Source organism: Accipiter gentilis, chromosome Z, assembly GCF_929443795.1.
Source record: "Accipiter gentilis chromosome Z, bAccGen1.1, whole genome shotgun sequence".
Lineage (NCBI taxonomy): Eukaryota > Metazoa > Chordata > Aves > Accipitriformes > Accipitridae > Astur > Astur gentilis.
The window spans coordinates 76,655,675-76,678,955 of NC_064919.1; the positions used below are offsets into that span (position 1 = coordinate 76,655,675).

General features: G+C 41.0%; 1 protein-coding gene across 2 annotated transcripts in view; it reads left to right on the plus strand.

The window, feature by feature from the left end:
- NPR3 (natriuretic peptide receptor 3) overlaps positions 1-22,896 on the plus strand; it is a 41,229-nt gene extending 18,333 nt beyond the window's left edge. The window contains exons 4-8 of one of the 2 annotated variants that reach the window (XM_049796015.1): positions 10,521-10,656; positions 14,461-14,555; positions 17,764-17,899; positions 19,448-19,535; positions 22,505-22,896. In XM_049796015.1, the coding sequence (XP_049651972.1) occupies positions 10,521-10,656; positions 14,461-14,555; positions 17,764-17,899; positions 19,448-19,535; positions 22,505-22,616 (567 nt within the window). In that variant the 3' untranslated portion in view covers positions 22,617-22,896. The remainder of the gene's footprint in view (positions 1-10,520; positions 10,657-14,460; positions 14,556-17,763; positions 17,900-19,447; positions 19,536-22,504) is intronic. The other variant, XM_049796016.1, reaches the window with a different exon arrangement.
- The last annotated feature ends 385 nt before the right edge of the window (positions 22,897-23,281 follow it).

Below are 23,281 nucleotides of genomic sequence, written 5' to 3' on the forward strand. Positions count from 1 at the left end.
AATCCACAGGAAGGTACTCCCGACTTTCCTTCCCTCTTCGAGCAGATATGTTTTTCCTTAGGAAGAGAAGCATGAGGCAAAAATCAAGAGGTTTAGTCCATTCTAAGAAGAACTAATATATCAAGGGGGATTGAAAAGACAGGGACTGTCTGCGTCCCAGAGCAAATGAATAAGAGGGGCATGAGAAAGGGGCGCGGGACAGTGGAGAAGGGTAGGTGAGGAGCTCTGGGCACCCTTCGCTCAGCGGCCAGGAACAAGGCAACATTCAGTAGGCAGGAGGACATTTACATCTGATAGCACACACGTTTGCGGAATGCATCCAGTTAGCCCATCAGACTGCAGACTACCCAATACCTTAGAAAACGAAAATCAGGCAGGATCTTGGGGATCAGACAGTCAATAAGGAAGCAAGAAGCTAAAAGAGTGAGGTTTTAGCCTTTGGGAGGGGCTGTAAATCCTCAAGTTTTCAGGTGTTAACTATGATGCTGCTGCTGGAGGGTGGGAGGACACGTTCCATGTGTGTAGCTGGAAAACTACTGCCTGCTGACAGGTACACTTAAATATCTTCTGAGATAGCTGCTGTACCTCTCCTTTCCCGTGCTAGTGGGATCCTCGCAGGTATGCCAGCGAAGGGGTGGTTAATCAGCCAGGTGAACGCTTTTCATCAGATACCCAGTACGTGAAAGAAAATAACAAAGCCAAGTCATTAATTTTTTAATTATTTGGAATGGAAGCACGATTAACAGCAGCCTGAGGGTTTGCATTAGTTCCATGCCATTAAGGTTTACAAGTTCGTATGCCTGTTTACCCTGGCATTTAATAAAAGGATCATTTGTCATGGCAACCTCAGCCTCAGGTGGGGTCTTCGGGCAGATGATCTCCTCCCAGCCGAGGTACCCCAGGTGTTGGCAGGTCGTCCCTCTCCCCCAGTACTGGGGTTTCAGCTCCCGAGCGCGGGCACCCCAGGATGCCCCGCAGACGGGGCAGGGCAAGGGTGGAGTTCAGACTCCCTGAAGGCAGGGATTTGATCCTGAATTTCTCTCCTGCTAGGCTTTTAGATGGCAGGGGATTTGAAAGGACTGGCTCCCTGTGGAGTTTCTGTAAAACTTGACTGCGTCTCAGTGCAGCGGGAGTTTGTTACCTGCCTGTCTTGAGAGTAATGGGGTCACATCCATCCCTCATTCTCCACCTCCTCTGCTGGCAAGGGTGAGGCGGGGTGCTGGTGCTTATGAGTCCAGGTTTTGTGTGCCTAATTTTTGCCTGGAACTGAGTAAGGAGCTTAGATGACTAATCCTAGCTCCGAGCATCCTTTTGAGCTAAGCACCACTTCTGGCTGTGCCGAAATCATCCATGTTTATCCAGCCCTTAAGACTGTATTTAAAGCAAAAGCTTTGCTGGGTAGCCTTTGCTAACCTGCAATCAGACGGTCCTTTCATCAGATGGCTTTTTACCCTATTGAAGATTTCACGAGCCCACCCTCATACTACTTATTCACCAGCTAGAGTAGCACAGGTAAATTCAGTTTGAACATGTGAGTTTTCTTAGCAGTGATAGTAGTTTTTCTCTTCAGTTCTGCATGAGAAGTGATGGGATCTTGAAAGCTTTTAATATAGAGAATAAAATTATTTCTGTGATTTTTGTGGTTTGGTGATAATGTTAGAAATCCAGAACCCAAAACAATTGCACATTGTACAAGGATAAACATTTAACAAAAAATGTCCTTTCTGTTTGTCCTAGCTCTACATTTATTTAAACCAGTTAGCTTATTTTAGCAAGTGGAACAGATTTTTTCACATGAGTGACTCTGTTATCCTGAAAACTGTTCCTGCTTGAAAAACAAACTTGCTCACAGACGTTTAAAACTTAATATCTAATAAAAGCACTGGGGTGGGGGTTTTTTTGGTTACTAGGTGTTTATCTGCAATTAGAGTTGTCCCAATGATTGCATAATGCTAACTTAAAATGTAAGCGTTCATTACAACTGTGTAACAGGTTATCGTCAGACTACCGATGGGGTCCTTAGAAAAATCTATTTAAAACAAGCATGTTTTAATTTTTGTGTGTATTAAAGAGCAACTTTAATAGTTCTTGTGTTTTACCACTGTGACTAGAAGTATGATTTCTGAACATATTTTTGTAACTCATTACATGAATGACCATATAGTTTGTTAGGAGGCAGGAAATTCTAAAAAGGTAGAATGGTTAATTTTTAAATGACAGCTATACCTTTTGCAGTTAAGATCCCTTCAGTATTCATGCAATGATAATACAGTGCTGTGTGCTAGATATCCTTTGCATTGGTCATTTATCTGGAGTTAGAGATGTATTATTAACATGGGGAGAAGGATTTCACCTTAATTGCAGGAGCATATTAATGCATTCTCTGATTCTGTCCTTTTCCTTGATAGGTGGCCTGGAGCCCTTCAGAGCTAAGTTACATAGGTGAATACTATGTGTGTAAAGTATACATAAAGGAAAAATTCCCCTAAATGATTATTCTGTAGGTAGTTCACTTTTGGTACAAAACAGTGCTGCTTCTTAGCTACATCGATTGCACTAGTTTGAGACCAATATTAAAAGGTAATACAGGAACCAGAACCACAGAGGGGTAAAATGGCTGGTACTGACGGGCAGAATGAATCGGTGAGCACGTTAGCTGGAGCCAGGAATAAATCCCACACAGGTTTGCAGGGGGAAAGTCTGGTCCCAGAGGTGCTCCCTGTTCCTGGAGCAGGGCAGTTTTCAGCTCATCCCGCTCCCGTTTCGGCCATGTGGTTGGAGGTCTGGAGCGGGGTCTGAGACCCAGTGATGTCAAGCCGTGGGTTTGGTCCAAAGTTCATGCAAATCAGCAACAGTAAGAGCCCCTTGACGTGAGCTGACTGTGGGTAAGGCTCTAAATCTGATGAGGTGGCTGTTCCCATGTCTGTGTTTAATGGAAGGAGCAAGCTTTGGCTGTATCTTGAGAGTTTTCTGCTTGACCTGTTGGCAGCAGGCACTAGGGGTTTAAAGCTGTTTTCTAGATAATCATGGGAGAGTGTTGCAAGCAATACACAAAGAAAGAGCAGCTCTCACAGGCAGTGGGGTAGAAGGGTTCCTCTGTGCCCTTGCATCTCGGTTGTCACTGTGCCCTGTCGTGTTTTAGCTAGCGTTTCACAGCGCAGCTACCCTGCAGCCTAGGACTGAATAGGTTTCTACTTCAACTCACCGTTGAGACAAAAGAGCAACTTGTGGCTGCCCCAGCCAGGTGACAGAGAGTAAGTCTACCAGTTTTTCAAGGAGGAGGCATTAAGAGAAACAAGGTAGAGAACATGAAGAATGAGAACAAGATAGAAGAGCAAAGGAGCTGGCTTTGTGGTTAGTTTTCTTTCCCTAGCAATAAAATAACCTTCACTGGCAAAATCCCTTAACTCCCTGAAATTGGCAGCCTTTTTTAAGTAAATCCCAGATATTCATTGTTAATTTACTTTTATTTTCTTTTTGTTAATTTCTTTTATTTCAGCAGACCTTCCTGTGGAACAAACAGCTGGCTTCAGGTCCACAGCTGGCTTTAAAGTGGACAGGAGGTTGTCACTGGCAGTATTTCAGTCTTGTTGGAGTAAGCATTTTCTTGTCTAGGTGGAGCAAGGATAGCAGTGGTTTGGCATGCCCAGGGTGCACATGAGCTCATGTACCAGCTGGTCAGATGCACAGCTAAACAGTGCAGGTGGGCAAAGGCACGTTCTCACGCTGAAGGAGAAGGACTTAGCTGCATCAGAGCATCTTTGTAACCAAATCAAACAGTGCAGTAAAAGCAGTGATCTTTCTGTACACCTTGTCTCTCAAATGGTGCTTGCAGGCTCTTTCATGATGGAGGTGGGCAGCTGGTGGGCTGTGACCACTGCTTGCTCCCCAGAAGTTATCATCGCTCTGGTTTTTCTACTTACACTTTCTCTCTCAACTTGCACTTCAATTGCAAAGTCCTCACATTCGGGCCACATTGCCTGGTGTGCAGAGTGCGTAGGCAGAGGCGCACATCTCCATCTCCGCTGTGCTCAGCATTACTGCTGCACCAATAAATACCAGTGAGGAGACGGACACAAGCAGGCAGCCCTGTTGGAGAAAGCCTCCTTAAAGTTAAAGGGAAGTGAGCTCTTGCTCAACTGCAGTGCTGAATTTTTAAGCTATAATTTTAAAGCAGACTATAAGATTCAGTTTGCAGAATTCACGTAATAAAGTCATATGCTCCCCTATAAGAAAAGTCTTGTATGGGTTTCCACATACTCACTGTCTCCCTGTGAAAGATGAAATGGATGCAATAGTATTTGAATAAATCTCTCTTAAAAAGGCACAAGGTTTTACTGTTATATGACATCTCCTTACACTGGGGAATGCTAATCCTCTTTTTCTAGGGAGAGGTGTGGGTTCCAGCCCCAAATAACAAATGAGGGTTGGTACAGTTATCTGTTGTTTAGAAATCCAAGTCCTGAGCTCTGGCCTCATGTGTTCTTGAGCAGATGCCAGCTTATATATTTATGTATTTATAGAGAATTGATACCAGTGAATACAGTGAGAGGCTGTCCTTGGCTACAGCAGTGTTGCCCAGAATTTGGCATAACGCCCTCTGTTCTTTTTCAATTGTGAATTAAATATTGAGAAAATGGCCTTCTCTGGAGAATGCATGTGTTTCTATTATTTTTCTCTTTCCCTTCCTGTTTCTTTGAACCACTAAGGTCCAACTCTGTTAGGGAAGCAATCTGGTTGCCCAAGCAAACAGGCTGTATTTTTAGTATTAGACATCTAAACATATTGCTTCGATTAACCATTTTACAGCTTTATCCCCTTTCCAGTTGCTGAGCTGGTTTCACAGTGATGTGATCTCTGTGGAAACAGGTCAGGTCATGTATCTGTGTCTGTAGGCACCCTGAGACATGCTGTTTATGACAGCTGGCTATGGGTGAAGCCTGTGGCTTTGCATTTGTTTTATTTGGGAATCCTTGAAATCCCGGTCCCAATGCATGGGAATAGCTGTTATGCATAGGTGAGATTTAGGAACTCTGTGAGTTTCTATTGCATAGTGGCATTAAGAAATCCCATGAGGATCTGAGGAGCAGGATGGTGAGTTAGTGAGAGCTGTGATAATCCTGTTATGATGGTAACATGCAGGGTGATATGCAGTAGTGTTATGGCAGTATGACTAATAAATTACTGCAAAGGTGAAACTGGACACAGCATTACTGTTTTGAAATGCACTTCACCTATTTGCAGGTAATGCTCAGATGTACGGGTATTCTTCCCTCAACTTCACATTCTCAATCTACACCTCACTTCCATCCAGAGTTTCTCACTGAGTTTATGCAAACTAAAAGTTTAACAGAAAATCAGTTTGTAACAATCGTATTTTATTTTTAAAAAAGAATTTAAAACAGAATCAGTTGTATCTGTGTGTCATCTACTGTGTGAGCGTCATGAGCACCTTGTTCTGGATTTGTGCAGCTCAGAGCAAGGGCACAGCAATTCATCAAGGAACAGCAGAGAGCCCCTGGGCATCCCAGGGACATAAAGAAGTACTTCTAACAATGGCATCATCATCAGCGATGTCCTGAAGGGGAGCATGTAACATCAGCAAATGGTATCAGAGAGTAAAGTCCCTGCTCAAAAATTAAATGAAGGGTATATTGCTGGATAGTGAGTCAATCAACAGAAAACAACCAAAGATACATGTCAAGAAATGCATGTTAAAAAGTTAACTACGTCCGGGTTTCTTGGAAAAGCTCATAAAGGAAGTACTGTAATTATAATTGGCTTGGTGAAGAAAGATTAAAAAGAGAGAACTGACAGTTGAATTGCAACTGCTTAGAAAAAGACTGTTTTATTGAGATACATTGAAACAGCATGAGATAGTAGGAAAACATCTACCTAAACTGTTAGATGTGTTGCTGTGCTGGAGAAGTCCACAGCCATGAAGTAGGTGAACCAACTTGGCATAAGGTTGGTTTGAAGTACACCATAGCATTTATATATTTGAAATATAGTTGCTGTATTTGAATTTCATTGCCATATTTTTACTTTGTTATGCTATAGTTTTACAGTATAGTACAGTATTGGTAAAATTCACGAGGATTCATTTACAGTGTTCATAGTCCTGAGGTCAGATGAGCTTCATGTGTTTATAGGATCAAACTTCCATATTTGATTGCTTAAATTTCATCCCTGTGGACTAATCTGAAAGAGGGTGAAATACCAGTGAGCTTTCAGTGGGCATTAGCTCACCTAAGCATCATGTCAAGTATGTAAATTGGTAAGATTTTTGCAGAAAGTCTGGGTACGCCCTATGCAATCCCCGAGGGTCCTCACTGATTTTGGCAGGGACTATAGTTTGACAACTTGAAAATCACTGCGGATGTACTGGGAAGAAGATGCAGAGACAGAGAGTTTGGGGAATGTTAGCTGTTTGCTTTTGTAGTAGAGAAAAAGTGATGATGATCCTCCCCACCTAGCACTGAAGTGGTATGAATTGCTGTAAGTGCTGTGATTCAGAGCTGGGCAGTTCCAGATGGAAGAGAATAAGCTTACTTAACAGTCAGTGGGCAGGATATGGAAAATTATGGGTCCTGCATAGCTGTAGCTTGGCTGTCTTCCACGTCGGTAGTATTTTGCATTGCTGTATATGCTGTTAACACCTTGGTATATATGAATAGTGTGGTCATACTATAGCTGCTTGGGGAACTATAACTTCGAACTGTGTAAAATTTATTCATGTGATTTCCATGGAGAGGTGTTTTTTTTTTTCTGATGGAGATGGTTAATTAGAGCAGAAAGGTAGGAAAATAGAAGGTTCGAATGTATGCTTATCTCATCTAGTTAGCTTACTTGGTTTTTAGTTATGTGGTACCTTGCGTGGGATGTGAAAGTAATACGGAAGATATACTAGCAGGGGAGTTTCCACATATTTGTATTGCAGCCTCCAAAGATGTTCAGCAAACCTGGCAGCTTCTCTGCTGCCACTCACATTGCTGATGACACATGTTAAGGGGTGGCTCTGCTGTGCAGTACGGGTCAGGGACAGCAACATTTTGGTAGACCTGACATGCAAATTATGATCACAGCATTTGGAGCTCAACTCACACCTGTAGTTAAAAAACCAGCATAAATCAAAATGACAAATACTATAATAAAAAATTTCTGTGTTTTATTAGAGCTCAACTAAAAGAACTGTTAATTACCTACAAGATTAGTGGATCTTTAATAGCTTTTATAATCTGTTTAGATTTGTCCTGAGGGCTGTCTAATGTTGAACCACACATTATTAATTTCCACGGAGACCGTCAGGCAACCTATGAAGACATCTTCACATTTACTGTCATTCCTATTTGAAACATTCACAGCACATACACTTCTAGCCTTTTTTAACCCTTTTCCTGCAGCAAAGGAAGGATGGGGGGTTTTTTGTAAGTATTATTTATTCTTACTGTCAGGTATTCCAAAATTCAAATAAACACAGGCCAAAAAGTGTAAAAATTATTGAGAAAAATCTGGTGTCGGTCTGTTTCATCATTTCTGATAGGACTGAAGGTAGAACAGAAGCTATGTTAAAATAATAAAAAAAGAAGGAGAAGAAAGAAAATCCTTCATACCCATGAGGTACATGAGGTATCATTAACAGAGTTAATGTTGTCCAGAAAGGAATTCCTGGGACTATATGGCTTCAGACACTGTTCTAATAAGTTAGGAGTGGTATCAGATGGAATAAATTTTGCACTCTTTTTACTCAGGGGATCTGTTGTAGACCGTCACAGGGAACAGGGCTGCAAAATGAACCTGAGTGAGCTCTGGACAGGTGGAAAATGGAATGAGGAAAGAGCAATCCCTTCAAAATTATCTGCAGCCATTACTTCATGTTGTAATATTCTTCCCGTCTCTGATGTTTTCGCCTTTCTAGGTTAGAGCAGTCCTACGCATCATGCAACCCATTCTCTGTGTAGGATCGTGGCAACTTCTAAATGATCGCGCAAGACATGCAGGAAAACTTTACGACCTTCATGGCATCCTGTTTTCCCTTTCAAAAACTGGTGCTTGAACATGTTCCCAGAATAATGTGAAAAGTAGTCAGTGTGCCCAACATATTGTTTAGCTAGGGAGTGTAGGTGCAGTCTCACCTGCAAACAGTAAATAGTACTCTTTCAGAAGATTTGAAATGGCATAAATTACCTGCAGTTTCACCTTCCTTGACAACATAGGATAAAATGCTGGGGTTTGTGCGTGAGGAACTGAGAGGTGTTAGAGACGATCTTCTGATGATTTTCTAATGTGATTTTTTGCATGTAATGTCAGGGCTTTTGGCCAAGAGTCAAGGCAAGGGGCTGTGGCAGTAACATCCCAACTGCCAAGTGAGTTTTGACAGGGTTTATCTGGCAAATCTGCAGTGTCTACAGGAGGGTTTTCAGGCTGGTGGCATGTGTAGATCTCAGATTGAGCAAATAAGCTGACAAAATGGATTTTGAAGGTTGCTGTGTTACACTGAGAGGTCTTTGCCATGGACAAAGGAAGTGATAAATAGCTTTCCTTGAAACGGATGCCAGCCACAAGCTGTAAATCAGCCAGCAGGGAGGTAAAGCAACTAGAGAGACTCATTTCTCTCCTCAGAGAATGAGTGTCACTTCAAGAAAGCCCTTGTTTGATCATCCACAGGCCACTTGGACTCTAGCGCTGGCACAGAAAGCCGTTGTCGAGCTTTGTGGTTTCTTGGTTTGGGTTTTTTTTTTCAATTCTGAAAAATTAAATCCCCTGCTGGCAAAGCCTGTCCTAGTGTGCACTCTGTCCATCAGCTCTTGTTATTCAACCAAAAGCCTGACTTTCACCTCTTCTTTCACGCTTTCTCCTTAGGTCAACATAACTGCAGCTGCCTTTTAGTCTTTGGCTGTCAGACTGAGCTGAGCTGTTCTGTGCCTTCTGTAGCACTGTGGGCTCTTCCCCTAAACTGGCGGTGCATTTTCTTAATGAAACATAGGTTGGAGTTATCTAAAAGTCCAATTTTAAATGCCAGAGCAATGTAAACTTTAGTATTATCAGTAAATAATTCCAAAATTCTCCTTACTGTTGGCAGCTGGTTTAAGAGTGAAGGAATGTCTTGCAAGTAATTTCATTACCAGGGGCTTGGTCAGTTCGGCTTAGCCAATCAACTATGTAATACTTTTTATCTATGGAGCAGTTATTTACTTAACTGGCTACATGTTTTTATCTTTTAGCATTTTTAATGTCCAGCAAAACGTGAGAGTTAGAGTAACACTTTACTTACCAACATTTTAAATTGTTTAGATACAGCGTAGTAGAAGATAAGCTAAATGTTGTTTCTATCCAGGAGAATATTTGTAGAGGTAGGTTGTTCACTGGAAATGGCAATAAGAGACCTCGTAATGTGGTATAGTCATTGATTACGCCTTTACTAGGATGTCAGGAGCTTTTCCATTGTAATGAAACTGTGAGTGAATGGGAACATCTTTCCTGCAGCTGAAAAGATAGTTCATTCTGAATTATTGTGCGTCAAGGCAGGGTGCATTGCACTACTGAGATGCAAGCTGCTGCTTACAGAAGAGGAATACCTGTACTGCTCAAGGCATGTGTGTCTGTTTCTGCTTATGGGTCTCCATCTGTACTCAGCTCATGAAGTAATTATGGTTTCATCACTGAAGCACACCAGGCTTCTGTGAGTAAACCTGTAATGTTTCTGCAGCACTCTGTTTTTAGCTGTTGTTGTTACTCACAGTGATGTAGACCAAAAGCTGTAGGCTGCTTACGAAGACTTGTGGGAGGCAGAGCTGGTTGGCAGCAGTCTTCTTTTATATTAGGGTTAGAAAACAACATTTCATTCATTTCGTGTCACTTACTGAAAAAACTGTAAAGGACAGGAAACTGTTCTCCTGGCAGTTCCAGAGAATGCATTACTGTAGAGGGTAAGTAGTTTCCTCCATTGCTTATTTACTAGTGGAGAGATGCTCAGCTGAACAAGGGCCAGAAATGGAAGTGGTAATCATTAAACAAGCAAATCCACCAGTTGCGCTTTCCAAAAAAAATCATGGCAGAACATAGTTCCCAATCCTGAGAGGTGCTAAGTCCTCAGTGCAGGGGCAGGAGGACATATTCGGTGCTGTGGGATGGGGTTGCTCAGTACCTTACAGAATCTCACGTGATCAGCTGCAGAATTTGTGCGTCTGGGCATGGGAACTGTGATCTGTAAATTTCTCCCCTATCTGCAGAGCTATTCAGACACAACATTAAAGTGTGATTTGAATGTTCAGAATAGCAGATTAACTGCTATTTAACTGTTTTTAAAAATGAGTCAAAAGTTGCCATTTTCCCCCTGAGTTTTTTTTAGACACATTCCTTTGTGTTCCAGCAGTTGAGAAAATAACCTTCCAAATCAGTCATTTTGATTAATTTGGAGATTCCCTCTAGTTAATCAATTCCACAGGGAAGAAAAGTTTTTCATGTATCAATTGCCATTGCTGTTATTTTCTTTTTTTTTTTTTTTTTTTTTTTTGTAGGTGAACATGTTTGTGGAAGGATTCCATGATGCTATTCTTCTTTATGCTCTAGCTTTACAGGAAGTCCTGAAGTTTGGTTTCAGTAAGAAAGATGGGGAAAAAATTGTTCAGCAAACACGGAACAGAACATACGAAGGTGAGAGTTAATATGGAATTCCAGCTTCAGAGTCAAAAAAATTCAGGTCTCTGTTGTGTGCAGAGTAAGGACCTGGGCCTATTCCACTCTTAAATGAGAGGAAAATAACCATATGAAACCATAAGGCTCACATACCTCACTAGTCTGACATTTTTTTTTTTCACCAACCCTTGAGGTCTTACTCAGGTCAAAAAACTCCTAACAATTTAATGACCCTCACTGATGTTGTAAAGAAATACCAATAATTTTCTCAGGCTCCGTTTTTGTTTTTGAAAAGATTACAGCTGCTCGCTTTACTCATGTGCATCTTTTAGCTCTGAGACTGCTTCATTTTTTCCATTTGACTTTTTTATCTTAAAAGCCTGGGAATGGATAGAAGCAAGCAGGTGCCAGGTTATTTTGTTTCTTGATGGGGCTCCTTTGGGTCCTAGAAGGATTTCCCCCCCCAGCCTCCTTTCAGGAGCTGTGTGTGTTTTCTCAGAGACAGGAGCTGAACAGCACTGTGCCGTTCTACGCCTAATCCTGTAGGTTGCAATTCCGCAGTGCAACTGGCACTTGTATGTCACCCTGCTGATGCAAAGTGGTGCGAGTGCTTTTGCCAAGTAGGGATCATAATAAAGAAACAGAGGATTACTGGATTCATCTCTCATCTCTTAGAATTTTCCCATCCATCTCTTATAATACTCCAATCTTTTGGTGTAGGATTGGCGAGATTTCCTATGAAAATGCCTAAGAGGAGATATTTCCACTAGATAAGAAGTGAATGATTATTTTGAATGTGTAAGAAAAAACTCAGTGGCCAGGTTCTCTGCTCTAAGAACACACTGGACATAGAGAAGGAAGGCAAGAAGGACAGCAGCTCCAAACCTCTTTTCTGTTCTCAAATTGTGGCCTGAACACAAGGCAAAAAGATCCCCAGGGCAGCTTAAGGCAACACAGGGATTGCTTTAATTATGCTGGTTGCAGTCATCCTATAAGGAGCCCTGCACCAGCTGGAGATTGTGCTTGATGTCCCACTACCTTCCTTCTCATCCATGGCTTCCCAAGACATACTGTCTTAACAAAGGGAGTTTGTGTGTCTAAGGATTTGCCTCACTGCTTGGTTATCCTGTGTATGAACAGATGCCTCAGCGCAGCCTCTCTGTATTTTCTCTACTCCTGCTTCTCTGCTCCAGGAAGCCACCAGCTGGTGTGCCCATGCAAGTCTTTTATAGTACCATGGGCTCCATTCAGGTTCCGTGGTTGATTCTCACACCTTTCTTGTAAAACCAGACAGAAGGAAAAAATGTTCTTTTTTCCCACTTGCAAAAACTAGTTTGTGGTTGCTGGCTGACCTGTCACAGCTGTTCTGAAAATGCAGCTGTCAAGTTGAGCTGTGAGTGTGCAGTTGAAAAGGTCAAAATGCCATCTAAGTCATATACCATCTCCTCCCTGTGGCAGTACTTTCCTGGACATAATTTACAAGGATAAAACGGATTTTGAAAGAGGCCTTTAACTTGATGTCTTGCAAGCCAGTCCTTTTAGGAAAATTACGTCCCTTTATTCTGCCCGTAAGCCTCTCTCTGAAGTGGTTGCATCATCACAGAGTGTGGTCCATACATACACCCACCAGGCTCTACTGCAGGACTGAAGCTTTATAATTCACTTAAACTTTTGCGGGCCTTGATGATGAGAACTCCAGTTTCATTAATGACATCAATTTAACTGCTGACATCTAGGTATCCAGTTGCCTGGGCACCTCATTTTACAGCCTGCTCTGAATAGGAGACCCATCAGAACTTCAGTGGGATGTGGATGCTGTTTCCTGCAGTGTTCACAGTCTGCCAGCTGCAAAGGCACAGGCAACATCATGTGCTTAGGAAAGGATAAGGCTGAGGTGGATTTCTCACTGCTGGGGTTGCTAGAGACACCCTGGTATGACTGCAGGGCACTTTTTGTGGAGAATATTTCCTATTCATTGGCATTTCCTCTGAAAAAATAGCAAAATTTTCTGTATGTAGGTATCTAACATAATACAACAAAAAGACAATCTGGATAAAATCCTTCATCCAAACGCAGTTCTTCATTAAGGTTGTTCCAAAATTTCCTAAATACATTTCTTAAGGAGGAACATTGTGGGAAATGTCAACATTTCAAAATCTTTCTTTCAATTCAGATGGAAAAGTTAAAAATTAGGCTTTCCCATTAAAAAGGAATCCCATAGGAGTTCTGAGTTTTAGCAGATTTTAGCACCTACTTGTAAAAACTGAGTTTTGGCTTTCATAGGCCAGGAAGGTGTCTGTTCCAATTAACACCTCCTGTCAGATCCAGAATCCAAATCGCTGTGTAGGCAAGGACGTTGCAGCTCTTCATAGTGGCCTCTTCCAGTGCTTTCACAGCTGAGTGGTTGTTAATACCCATTCTGTCTTCCTGCAGTAATCAAATAGGCAATTGTTGGATTATTGTATTGTTATAACAAAACAGATTCTTGACAATAATCTTTCGATGACCACTACATGTTTTGAAAATCACAGTAAGTTTAAACATTCCTGACCTCACTAAACAGGAACAAAGACAAGATAAATTGAGGTGTGTTAATCTGTTACATCTTTACTATCATTAGGTATGTTGAGGGGAATATATACTCTGACTGAAGATCTGACCCCTCTCTTCTGATTTACAGTCACTGAGAACCTGATTCTCTACTGCTTTGTGTCTGGTCTAGTCATGTAGTTGGTGTACCATGGGTGTATAATGATGCCAGTTTGAGTTGCACCAGTGTAAATGGCTATGTGTTGGTGTCCGTGGACGATCACATTTGAGAATATCTGAGATGATAAAGCATATCAGCAAAGTCTTACGATGTCTTCATCATAGTTGATTGGTATTGTTTGATGGATTTTAAGACCTGTTTGACTTACACTGCAAGAGATTGGAGCCATGCTCTTTGTACACAAGGGCATACATTGAAAGAAGAGTTTCAGACTGAATGCAAGGAAGTGTTTATTCACCATGACAGTTGGAACAAGTTGTTCCAGAGAGGTTGTACAGTTTCCATCCTTGGCGGTTTTGAAAACCAGACAAAACCCTGAGCATCCTCCTATCCTGACTCCCTGACTGACGCTGCTCTGAGCAGAAGGTTGGGCTCAAGACTCCTGAAGCCCCTTCAAACCTGAGTTATCCTACGACTCTTATGATTCCCAGTTTCCCTAAAGTTTCCTAGAACTTGCAAAGGAAGGAAGTGAACTGGGGGTCTAAAAATATAAAACATATTACGCAGTTAATCCTATGTAAATGAATGCGGAACTTAATACATATGTAGTGCACGTGGTGCCCCTTGTCCACGCCTGCTCCCCTGTCCCACCAGATAGAAGCAACACTGGACTGGCTGTATGGGTGCACCAGCCCCGTCAGTCTGTGGGGCCTACGGCTGTGCCCCTGCGTCCTTTGCAGCACATGAGCTAGACTGTCCTTATTGAGGCATCGTTAGATATTTCAGGGTTAGGCTTTCTGTAAATAATTCACGTTAAATATATTTGTGTTTTATTCTTGCATGCTGGCTTTTGGATTATTTTTTTCTTATGTATTCCGCAAACAGTCTCACACATTTGATATTTAAAAAGGAGAAATGTTAAGAATTCAGGAATGCAGACACTGAGGTGAAATTACAATTTCTTTTGGAATGCCAACAAAAATGCTGGGAGACTGATGAGGTTTCCTGTCATATCAGTCTGTAAAAACCTGTCCACTGTTTTCTTGTTTTCCTTGGAAAGTCTCAGTATTTTAACTAATTAATTTTCTAATTCTTCACATGCCATTCTTTAGGCATTGCAGGGCAGGTGTCCATTGATGCCAATGGAGACAGATACGGGGATTTCTCTGTGATTGGAATGACAGACCCAGAGGCAGGCACACAGGAGGTAAGGAAACAAACACCACTGCAGTTGGCCACTGATGAATTAGCCAATGTAATGTAACACAATATCATCTGTTTACTTGGTGGGCATCTGTTTATTTAATACACACATTAAAATGGTATTGCTCAAGTTGATCAACCTGGAGACCAAATCCTTTCTGTAAAATAATTATCTCGAATTAGTTATCCTGAGCTTTTTTAACCTTTCTTAACTTCTTTTCTTTAACAATCCATCTTTCTTCACATGATGCTAGAGTCTTTAGAATTTAAAGGGTGAAATCTCACAAGCTAGCTAGCACTGATAAATTCTGAATATGGGAAATTATTGTTTAAAATGAGCAAGGCCTTTTATTCATCGGTAAGAAGGAAGATTAATCTTATAGCAACATGGATGCATGAGTTACCCTGATGTATAAACGCAGTGAGTACAGGTATTTTAATCTTACCCTGTGGTCAGCCACAGGCAGGAGTGCAGACCTTGCCTCACCTTGTTTGTCAGGGAGTAAGACCTTCATGTCTTGTTTTCAATGTTTAAAAGACATTTTAATCAGACAGCTCCATATACACCACGTGGGTTATTCCACTGGACACAGCAGGAGTGGAAGCAGCCAGACTGTGAAAAACGGTCTGTGAGAAATAGCACCAGTGGCACACAGAGAATAACATGATTAATAGCAATATTAATTCATACATTACCCTAACTCCAGCTGCAGCGTAAAGCTTCTGTTAGTTGCAAAGTCAGCATCAACCTAAGCTTTGCTGGACTCCCTTATTTCATCGAGCTCAAACATAAAGTGGCAGTAAATCTGAGCTGGTCATTTCTATGTGTGGATTTGAATCCAGTGAAGTTATGTTATTCTTGTCAATGCTGTGGCAGAGACAAGTTCAAGAAGCCTTTTTAAAAGCCTCAGGATGTCTCGTGTGTTTTGTTGTGTAAAGGTGACTGAAAAGCTACAGCAATAAACTGCAGACACTCCCAGGGTAGGAGTAATCATCGTTAATTGAAGCTAGGAGTACAGATTTGTTGAGATAAGTTTGGTTCCAACAACTTTTTTGTATCTTTTCTGTTTGTTTGGTCCATTAGCTTCTTATCTAGTTTATCAGTTTAATCCCCCCTCTCCTACTCTTCCCATTGCTCTTTCACTTGCAGTTTAAACTATTTTTTATTTCCTTCATGTTACATTTCTCCTTTTAACATATTGCTCATTTTAATTTCCCTCTGCTTTCTGATGTATATAAATATACATGCAATTGAAATATTTCATATGTGACTATGTATTACTTGTGTCTGCTACATTAATTTCTACCCTCATGCCTCACTCTAAAAACATAGTTTCTTTGATGCCTTGTTTTATTCATTTTGCCAATTTTTCCTATGTTTGTATGAGAATGTTCCTCAGCTGAACTGAGCCAGATGAATGGGTGTCCAGGCAGAGTTGTTTTCCCAGGTCCATTCACAGAGTTTAAAGCTGGAAGAAAACACAAGATTACCTAGTTTGACCTCTGCTGTGTCATGGGCAGGCAGGTTTCTTACCCTTGTATGGAGCCCTGTAGTTTACATGTGACTAAATCTCACGTGGTAACAAGCATTCGTTTTTAATTTGGAGACACTGAAGAACAGGGACTGCCTCCCTTGCTCCCTCAGTATTTGTTCCACTGTTTAACCACTCTTGCTCTTCAAAAATCTATACCCTACTTCTGAAACCACTTGGTCACTGCTTATAGCTATTTGTACTTCTTAAGTCTTTCTGCGTGCTTTCACATTTAGTAAGCCCTGCTGGTAGAGGACTCTCCCACGCCTGTTTGATAAATTAAAAAGTCTCTTAATGTATAGTCTGCTGCCTGCAAATGGTCTCTGAGGTTTTTTCCCTCTGCTTTTTCCAGTTCATGCAATTTGCCTCTATTTTTGGACAAATGTTAAAAAGTCTTTCTTCTAAGGATTTATCTCCCAGTTGCAAAACTGGGAGAGAAATTAGCTCCTTTATTTAGTGTGAAAACTACTTTTGTGTATCTAACCAGGACAAAAGTTATCTTTTAACTCTTTCCCTTCAAAATGAAATTTAGGTGAAAAATTTGAAGAGGCTGTCAGTGGCTTGAATTCTAAATCCAGTGTATTAATATATTGGGGTTTTATCCATGATAGGACAAATATGTCTTTTGATACGCTTCTGCCATCACTTCTGACTATTTCAGTGTCATGATATTTAGCCTTTATTACTGTACATAGATTTTTTTGAAACTATTTTCAGATGAGTAACCCACTACTGTTAGTACAATTTAGTCCCGCAGCTTTGCAGTAGATCCAACACTTTATCTTGAGTAAAGTCTGGATTTACTGTTGAGGACAGGACCGAAATTCTAAAGTGTCTTGATGAATTGGTCTGAAATAATAGTCCTACCATGCTACCAGAATAATAAGCATGAAAGGCCTTTTCTGTGGAAATATCAACAACTGCAGAAATACAAGCTGGAGGATGACAGGCTGTGCCACAGTTCATCAGGAGATTTGAAGATTTTAGCTGAACTTATGGTCAAGTACCTCCAGATCCGTGCAAAATAGAAAAGTCCAGCCTGGTGTGTGTAATTGGGAACGTCAGCACACAAGGTACTTGAAATACTTTCATTTAACTGGGTGACAGTCCTGAGCACTCAACCCACTATGGAGCAATTGAAGAAAGCCCAGGGAGAGCAGGAGGAGTATTCAGAGGGTTAAAAAAACTTATGTGAACTGGGTTTATATAGAAGAGAAGCTTCTGCTTGAGGGCAGACCAGATAAGAGTCTGTGAATATGTAAAGCAATGTTTCAGAAAAGAAGAGTCTCTAAGTCCCCTGGCAATTCAGTAAGTAGCGAAGGATAATTGCAACAAGGGAGATTTCAGTTGCACAAGGGAGATTTCAGTTGCACGTTAGGGAAAACAACTGACAGTAAGGACAGCTAAATTCCAGAATAATTGCCTATAGGAATTGTGAAGTCTCCATCTTTGGAGGCTTTTAAGAACAGGTTAGATAAACATCTGTCAGGAATGCTTTTGTTCAGCTGATCCTGCCCTGGGGCAGAGTATACACTACATAACCTTCCACAGACCCCTTCAGTGCTATTCTCTGATTCAACATCCTGCCACAGGAGTTCAAATGAGTGATGCTGCTCTCCTGTTTGTTTCACTTCCCTAAGTTGATACAAAAATCTTCTCATTCGTTTCTTTTTTGCATAGGTGATTGGGGACTACTATGGAAAGCAGGGGCGTTTTGAAATTCGATCAAATGTGAAATATCCTTGGAATCACGGCAGGCTGCGACTAGATGAAAGCCGAGTTTCAGAGCACACAAACAATACACCATGTAAATCATGTAAGTTTAGTGACTTAATGCTTCTGCCCAGGCTGTCAGAGAGAGGAATCCATGTGGTGATGCAGCATAACGGGCCATATTAAATTGCTTAGCACAGTTGTCCAGCTGAGACATAGTGACTATGTCTGCTGACTCTTTGGGAAATTAAGGTGTGGCAACTGTGGGTAGTAATTGGTCTGAATCACTTCCCTGAACTTAAACATGACAGTAATCTTGATGCACAGCCCAGGACCCTGGAGGCTTTAGGACTTTCCAGGGGCTAAAAGGTAAAATCTCTTTTAGCCAGAAAGAAGGATATAACAGAAGCCCCAAAGCGAGTATAATCATATTGATTAATTAGCAGCTGGGGAGGCCAGTGCTGATGGGAGCAGTGTTCTCCCAGTGCAGAATGATTTTCAATGCTATGACAAGGCACTGCGAGGGGCCCAGTAGGCTGAGAAGAAGTGAAGTCAGTTGAATGGGTCAACGCCTGTGAATCCAGAAGACTGGGACTACCCTCCACAGAGAAGGTGTCCTTGTTTTCCAGCGTGCTGTCTTTCCAGACCATGTTGTAGTGAGCAGGACATTGCAAGGAGGTAAGGGTAAGAAGATATCAATCAGTGGCAAAAGGTGGTCTTAGCTTTTCACAGCAAACAAATTGCTAGCCCTGTGGTGAAAAGGTATCTGCAGCCTGATAATTCTTCAATCCCTGAAAAACCTGTGTGTACACACATGCTGTAGAGACTGTTTCCAGGCCATAGCCTCTATGCTCAGCATGGTGTAGCTATGCACCTTTTTCCTTCCAGACAGCCTGATGTACAGACAAAATCCCCTCAAAGGGTCATGGATAAATGAAGAGGAGGGAGCAGTTTAATTTCCTTAATATTTCTCTGTTCCTTTCCGCAGACCCAGGTAGGCATGGAAAAGGGAGCAACCCACGTGAAAATGCCATTGTTCTTCAGCTGCCCTGCACTTTGCAGAGTGACTGCCCTTATCTGGGGTCCACTTCAGCCACTGTGTCCCTGCTCTGCCTCTGTTGACATTTGGAGGAAGGCAAAGCTCATATGGCTTTAACTAGAAACAGCATAGGTTCAGACAAAAAAAAATAATTGAGGAGCTGTTGGATAATCATACAATCATTTTAATAAACCTGGGTGATAGAGGATTATGATGCTAAACCAGTTGAAATGAGTTTGTTTCTGTTATAATGACTTGGGGCATATTCAGTAGTGATACCTAGTATATGCATCACTGTAATCCCAGTTGGTGTTATGATTCAGACCAAGCTGTCCAGACCAGTTTCTTAACAACATTCCTGTGTATCACATCTCTAGAATTGTGTCTTCCTCTGACACTGATCTTGGGGTCTTGTTTAACCCCAAAGAAAGCAAGGACAAAAACATGCAGAAACTGGAACTAAGGAAGAGGTTCCCATGGAGTCCTGAGCTCTGAAAGGCTTTAGTTATTATCTGATGTTGGATGTTGTTCCTAGTTGTGTGTATTTTCCAGTATGTGAATGCAAATAGTTCTCAATATGAACCCTGATTGTTTATTTTTCCACTTTTCAAGCAGGTGGTCTAGGAGAATCAGCAGTTACAGGAATAGTTGTGGGAGCCTTGCTTGGAGCAGGATTGCTAATGGCTTTTTACTTTTTCAGGTTAGTCCAATTCATTGAAAGTTCTCTAAAACTCTTTACTCATCATCCAGACCTCTCAGCTCCTGGCAGCACATCCTTGATGGGAGACAGAGAGGCACCATAATAATCTGTGGTAACGTTCCCACCAAAGACAGTGAACACACTTTGATTGTCCTTTTGTGTATAGCCAAATCATTTTATTGACTCAGAGCCTTATCCTGTAACCACTTACGGTCTCTTTACTCATGGAAGTAATTCCAGTGAGTTCCAGTCATTCACAGTTGCTTTAGTAAAGTGCCCTGGCCTTGAAAGCCTTCTTTGTTTGGTGTTCCTTGCCAGTACAATTGTGCAGGCTGTGATCATGCAACAGATTTATGTCACTTGCCTGGTACCATGCTTAGTTTTTGAGTATGGAGTGGAATTGTACTGGAAGCTAGAAAGAGATTCTCTTTTGGTGTAAGACAACATTTGGATTTCAAAGCTGTGCATTTAACTTAATAAGCTGGGGTGAGTGCAGGGTGATTAGTGTTTTATTCCTGTTTAAGTAAAATAATTCTTACACTGCTAGTCAGCAAGTCTAAAGTCTTGAGAGTTGATCCTGCATTGACAGAATAAATTAGTTATACATGCTCAGCATCTTATATGTACTGTAATTTATCCTCTTACGCTATAGAAGAGAAAAGGCAGATAGGAGAATAGAATTAACTTCTGCATATAAGAATCAAATAATTCAATGCAATAAAAATATCTGTTTATAAAAAAATGTTAACAAAAAGAAACAAGCAAAAACTGCTTCAATTCACCAGCACACCACCAGGGTTTCAAAAGATCCTGCAACCAGGATTATTCATCAAGTGCTTACAACTGAAATTCTGCAGGGTGGTTTTATTCTTGCATGTGTTTGGTGCTTATATAATATGTTGTTTGGGTTTGAGACAAGTTATTTGGGACTAATTAAAGACTGTCTTTAAAAGAAAAAGAAAATACAAGTCTGTCTTTATATTGTATGTCATCAGAGGTTCTTGCATCTTTTATACATTCTCAATCTGAGATGATAATTTTTAGGTGTGTTTTTTTGGCTTTGCTGATCCTGAGAGGGAATTGGTATGTGAGGACAAGAAATGAGGCAAAAGACATATCCTGAGCTGGTATAAAACTATGCAAAGCATCATTGTAGGAGCAGGACTTAAGCTCGTAGTCGTCTGACACAAAGATTTGGATTGGAAATCTATGTGAGCAAAGGTCAGTTTCTGTAAAAGTAGATGTACACACCTCAGCTCAATCTGAGTCTTTGTATTTATGATGAGAGGGGAGGAATGAGCACTTTTTTTGGTGCAGTTCATGTCATCCTCATGTAAGAGCTAAACCAGGTCAGAAGAATGCCTCTTAAAAATGCCTGTTTCTCTCCATTGACTGAAGGAAGCTGTGAGTACTCTTGTCAGATGGATCTGCATGTTGGAGATGTGTAAAGGCACATGGGTGAATTTCACTCTGGAGATCTGATTATACTCACTTAAAGCAGGAATAGGGACATCCCTCTAATTCCACCATTAGAATAAACATATGAAACATAGTGTATCAGGATGAATGGGTCAGATTTTCAGGAAATATAGGTCTATCAATTGTGCACCTGGAAGTAATTTGTACCTTCAGCTTCTGCACCTTTCAGACTACATATGTACCTTCTGATTACATCTTATTTGAGTCTGTAATTACCACAAATGAGCATGCAAACACAGTTTTGAGTGTGCATGCAAACTGTTAAAAGATCTAGGTGGTAGTTCTGATAATATAGCTTTGAAAGGATTTAAACTTAAAGAGCTACATTGCTAAAATGCAGTCCTGTTCTTGTGCATGAGCTACTACTGTGCATGCTCTAACCTATGGAAGGATCTGACTTGAAAATACATAAATGAAAAACATAGGTTTTTCAAGTTATTTTGGAGCCTATTGATACAGACACAAATGTCTAGAGAATCTTTTCAGAACTTCTAGGTTCCTACTTTCTATTGAGCCATATTACCAAATTAAAACGTTGGTTTTTTGAAAATTATTCTTCCACTGCTACATATCTAGCTCAGACTCCTGCTACACATGGAAGTGGAGCAGGGCTTTCCTTGGCATACAAGCTTTTTGTCATGCATCGCACAAGCAGTCCTGTATGCACATGGGGCTGAACTAATGTGCATACAGGGTTTCAGACCCTTCTGAAAAACTGGTCCTGAAAGTCAGTAGGAGCATAAAACCATAAAATATAAAAGTGAATCTTCTTATGATTTGGGGGAGATCTGTTTACTAAAGGGAAAACTAAAAAGCAGGCAGAGGCCTTGTCTGATGTATAAGGTAACATAACAGTATTCTTCAAAAGGCCGTAGAGGAAGAGACACAGGAAAAACTGTGTTTAATGCATGAGCAATTGTATTTATTTCTTCTCTATCCTCTACATCCCCTTCTTAATTCATCATACTACCTCCTCTGACATTACAAACATAGTGCTTTGTCAGAGGGAAAAGGGAGGATTAGTTAGTTAATACATGGTTTCAGTGAGAAACCCAACTGAATAAGGAGTCAGATCTGTTGTTTGAACTCTGCTGAAAGTGCGTCCTGTCCCTGTTCCCCCCCCTCCACTCCCCCCACCCCGTATATGGGAAAGAAATTTGGCTTTGATCAATATTAAGCAGTGATGTGACACAGTTCACATGAGACTTCACAAAAACTTCCTAATCACTTAGATCAGAAATTTTCAAAGAAGCAAATGTCTGTGTCTTGGTGCTTTGAGACTGCCGTGTAGAAATTAACAGGCATTCTTGAGCCTGGGTAAAATGTTTCGAGGCAAACCACTTTAATCTTTGACCAGGGTTTCACATTCTGCCACATTTCATTTTTCAACTGGCACCCAGCTGTCCCCTACAGGCATTCTTTATAAGGGAAGTCCTGTTATCCTATAGCTGGAGAAGGATTTCTCACTCTGTTCCTCTCCTTTCATGCAGAAAGAAATACAGAATAACTATTGAGAGAAGAACTCGACAGGAGGACTGTAACATGGGGAAACATCGGCAGTTACGTGAAGACTCCATTAGATCTCATTTTTCTGCTGCATAAAGAAAAAGAAGAAAAAGAATCCCTTTCTTCCTAGGGAAAAAAAAAAAGAATTAGGGAAAAGTACACAACCAAAGACATCAGTGTAAAAAGAAGAGGCTCTTGAAGAACTCACTCTTTTAAGCAGTAATTTTGTCTTAATTTCTTTCAGAAGCTCAGGAATGATTTAGTAATCACATATGCCGCACGGCCTTTCATCTCATGAAGAAAGAAAATGATGCAGTTTGATGTTATAGGATGTACTTAATATGTAAAGAAGGTATTTCTTAAGGCATATATTAAGGGCAGCAGATATGGGTTTAGTTGATGGGGAATGCCTCATTCTGTTCCCTTTTTTTTTTTTTTTTTTTTTTTAAACTCCTACCACCTCCTTCCTTAATTGTATCTCACCCATGGGTATCAAATATGGTTTCACAGGCACAGGTGCTGATTGCTGTCAAAGGGAAAAAAGGGATTCATTTGGGGTATGATCCTGCATCACTGAATCATTGCCATTAATTACAGGGGATACAAGATTGGGCATATGGAGTTTAGTTCTGGGAGGGAACAGGCACTTGGGTGTAATTAACTCCGCTGAGAAAGTCAGGCAGGTAGAAACACACAAACCATTCTTTCCTTGTTTGTGTAGTATCACAATCAAAAGCACTGATTCTCCCTCTTAGGTGCAG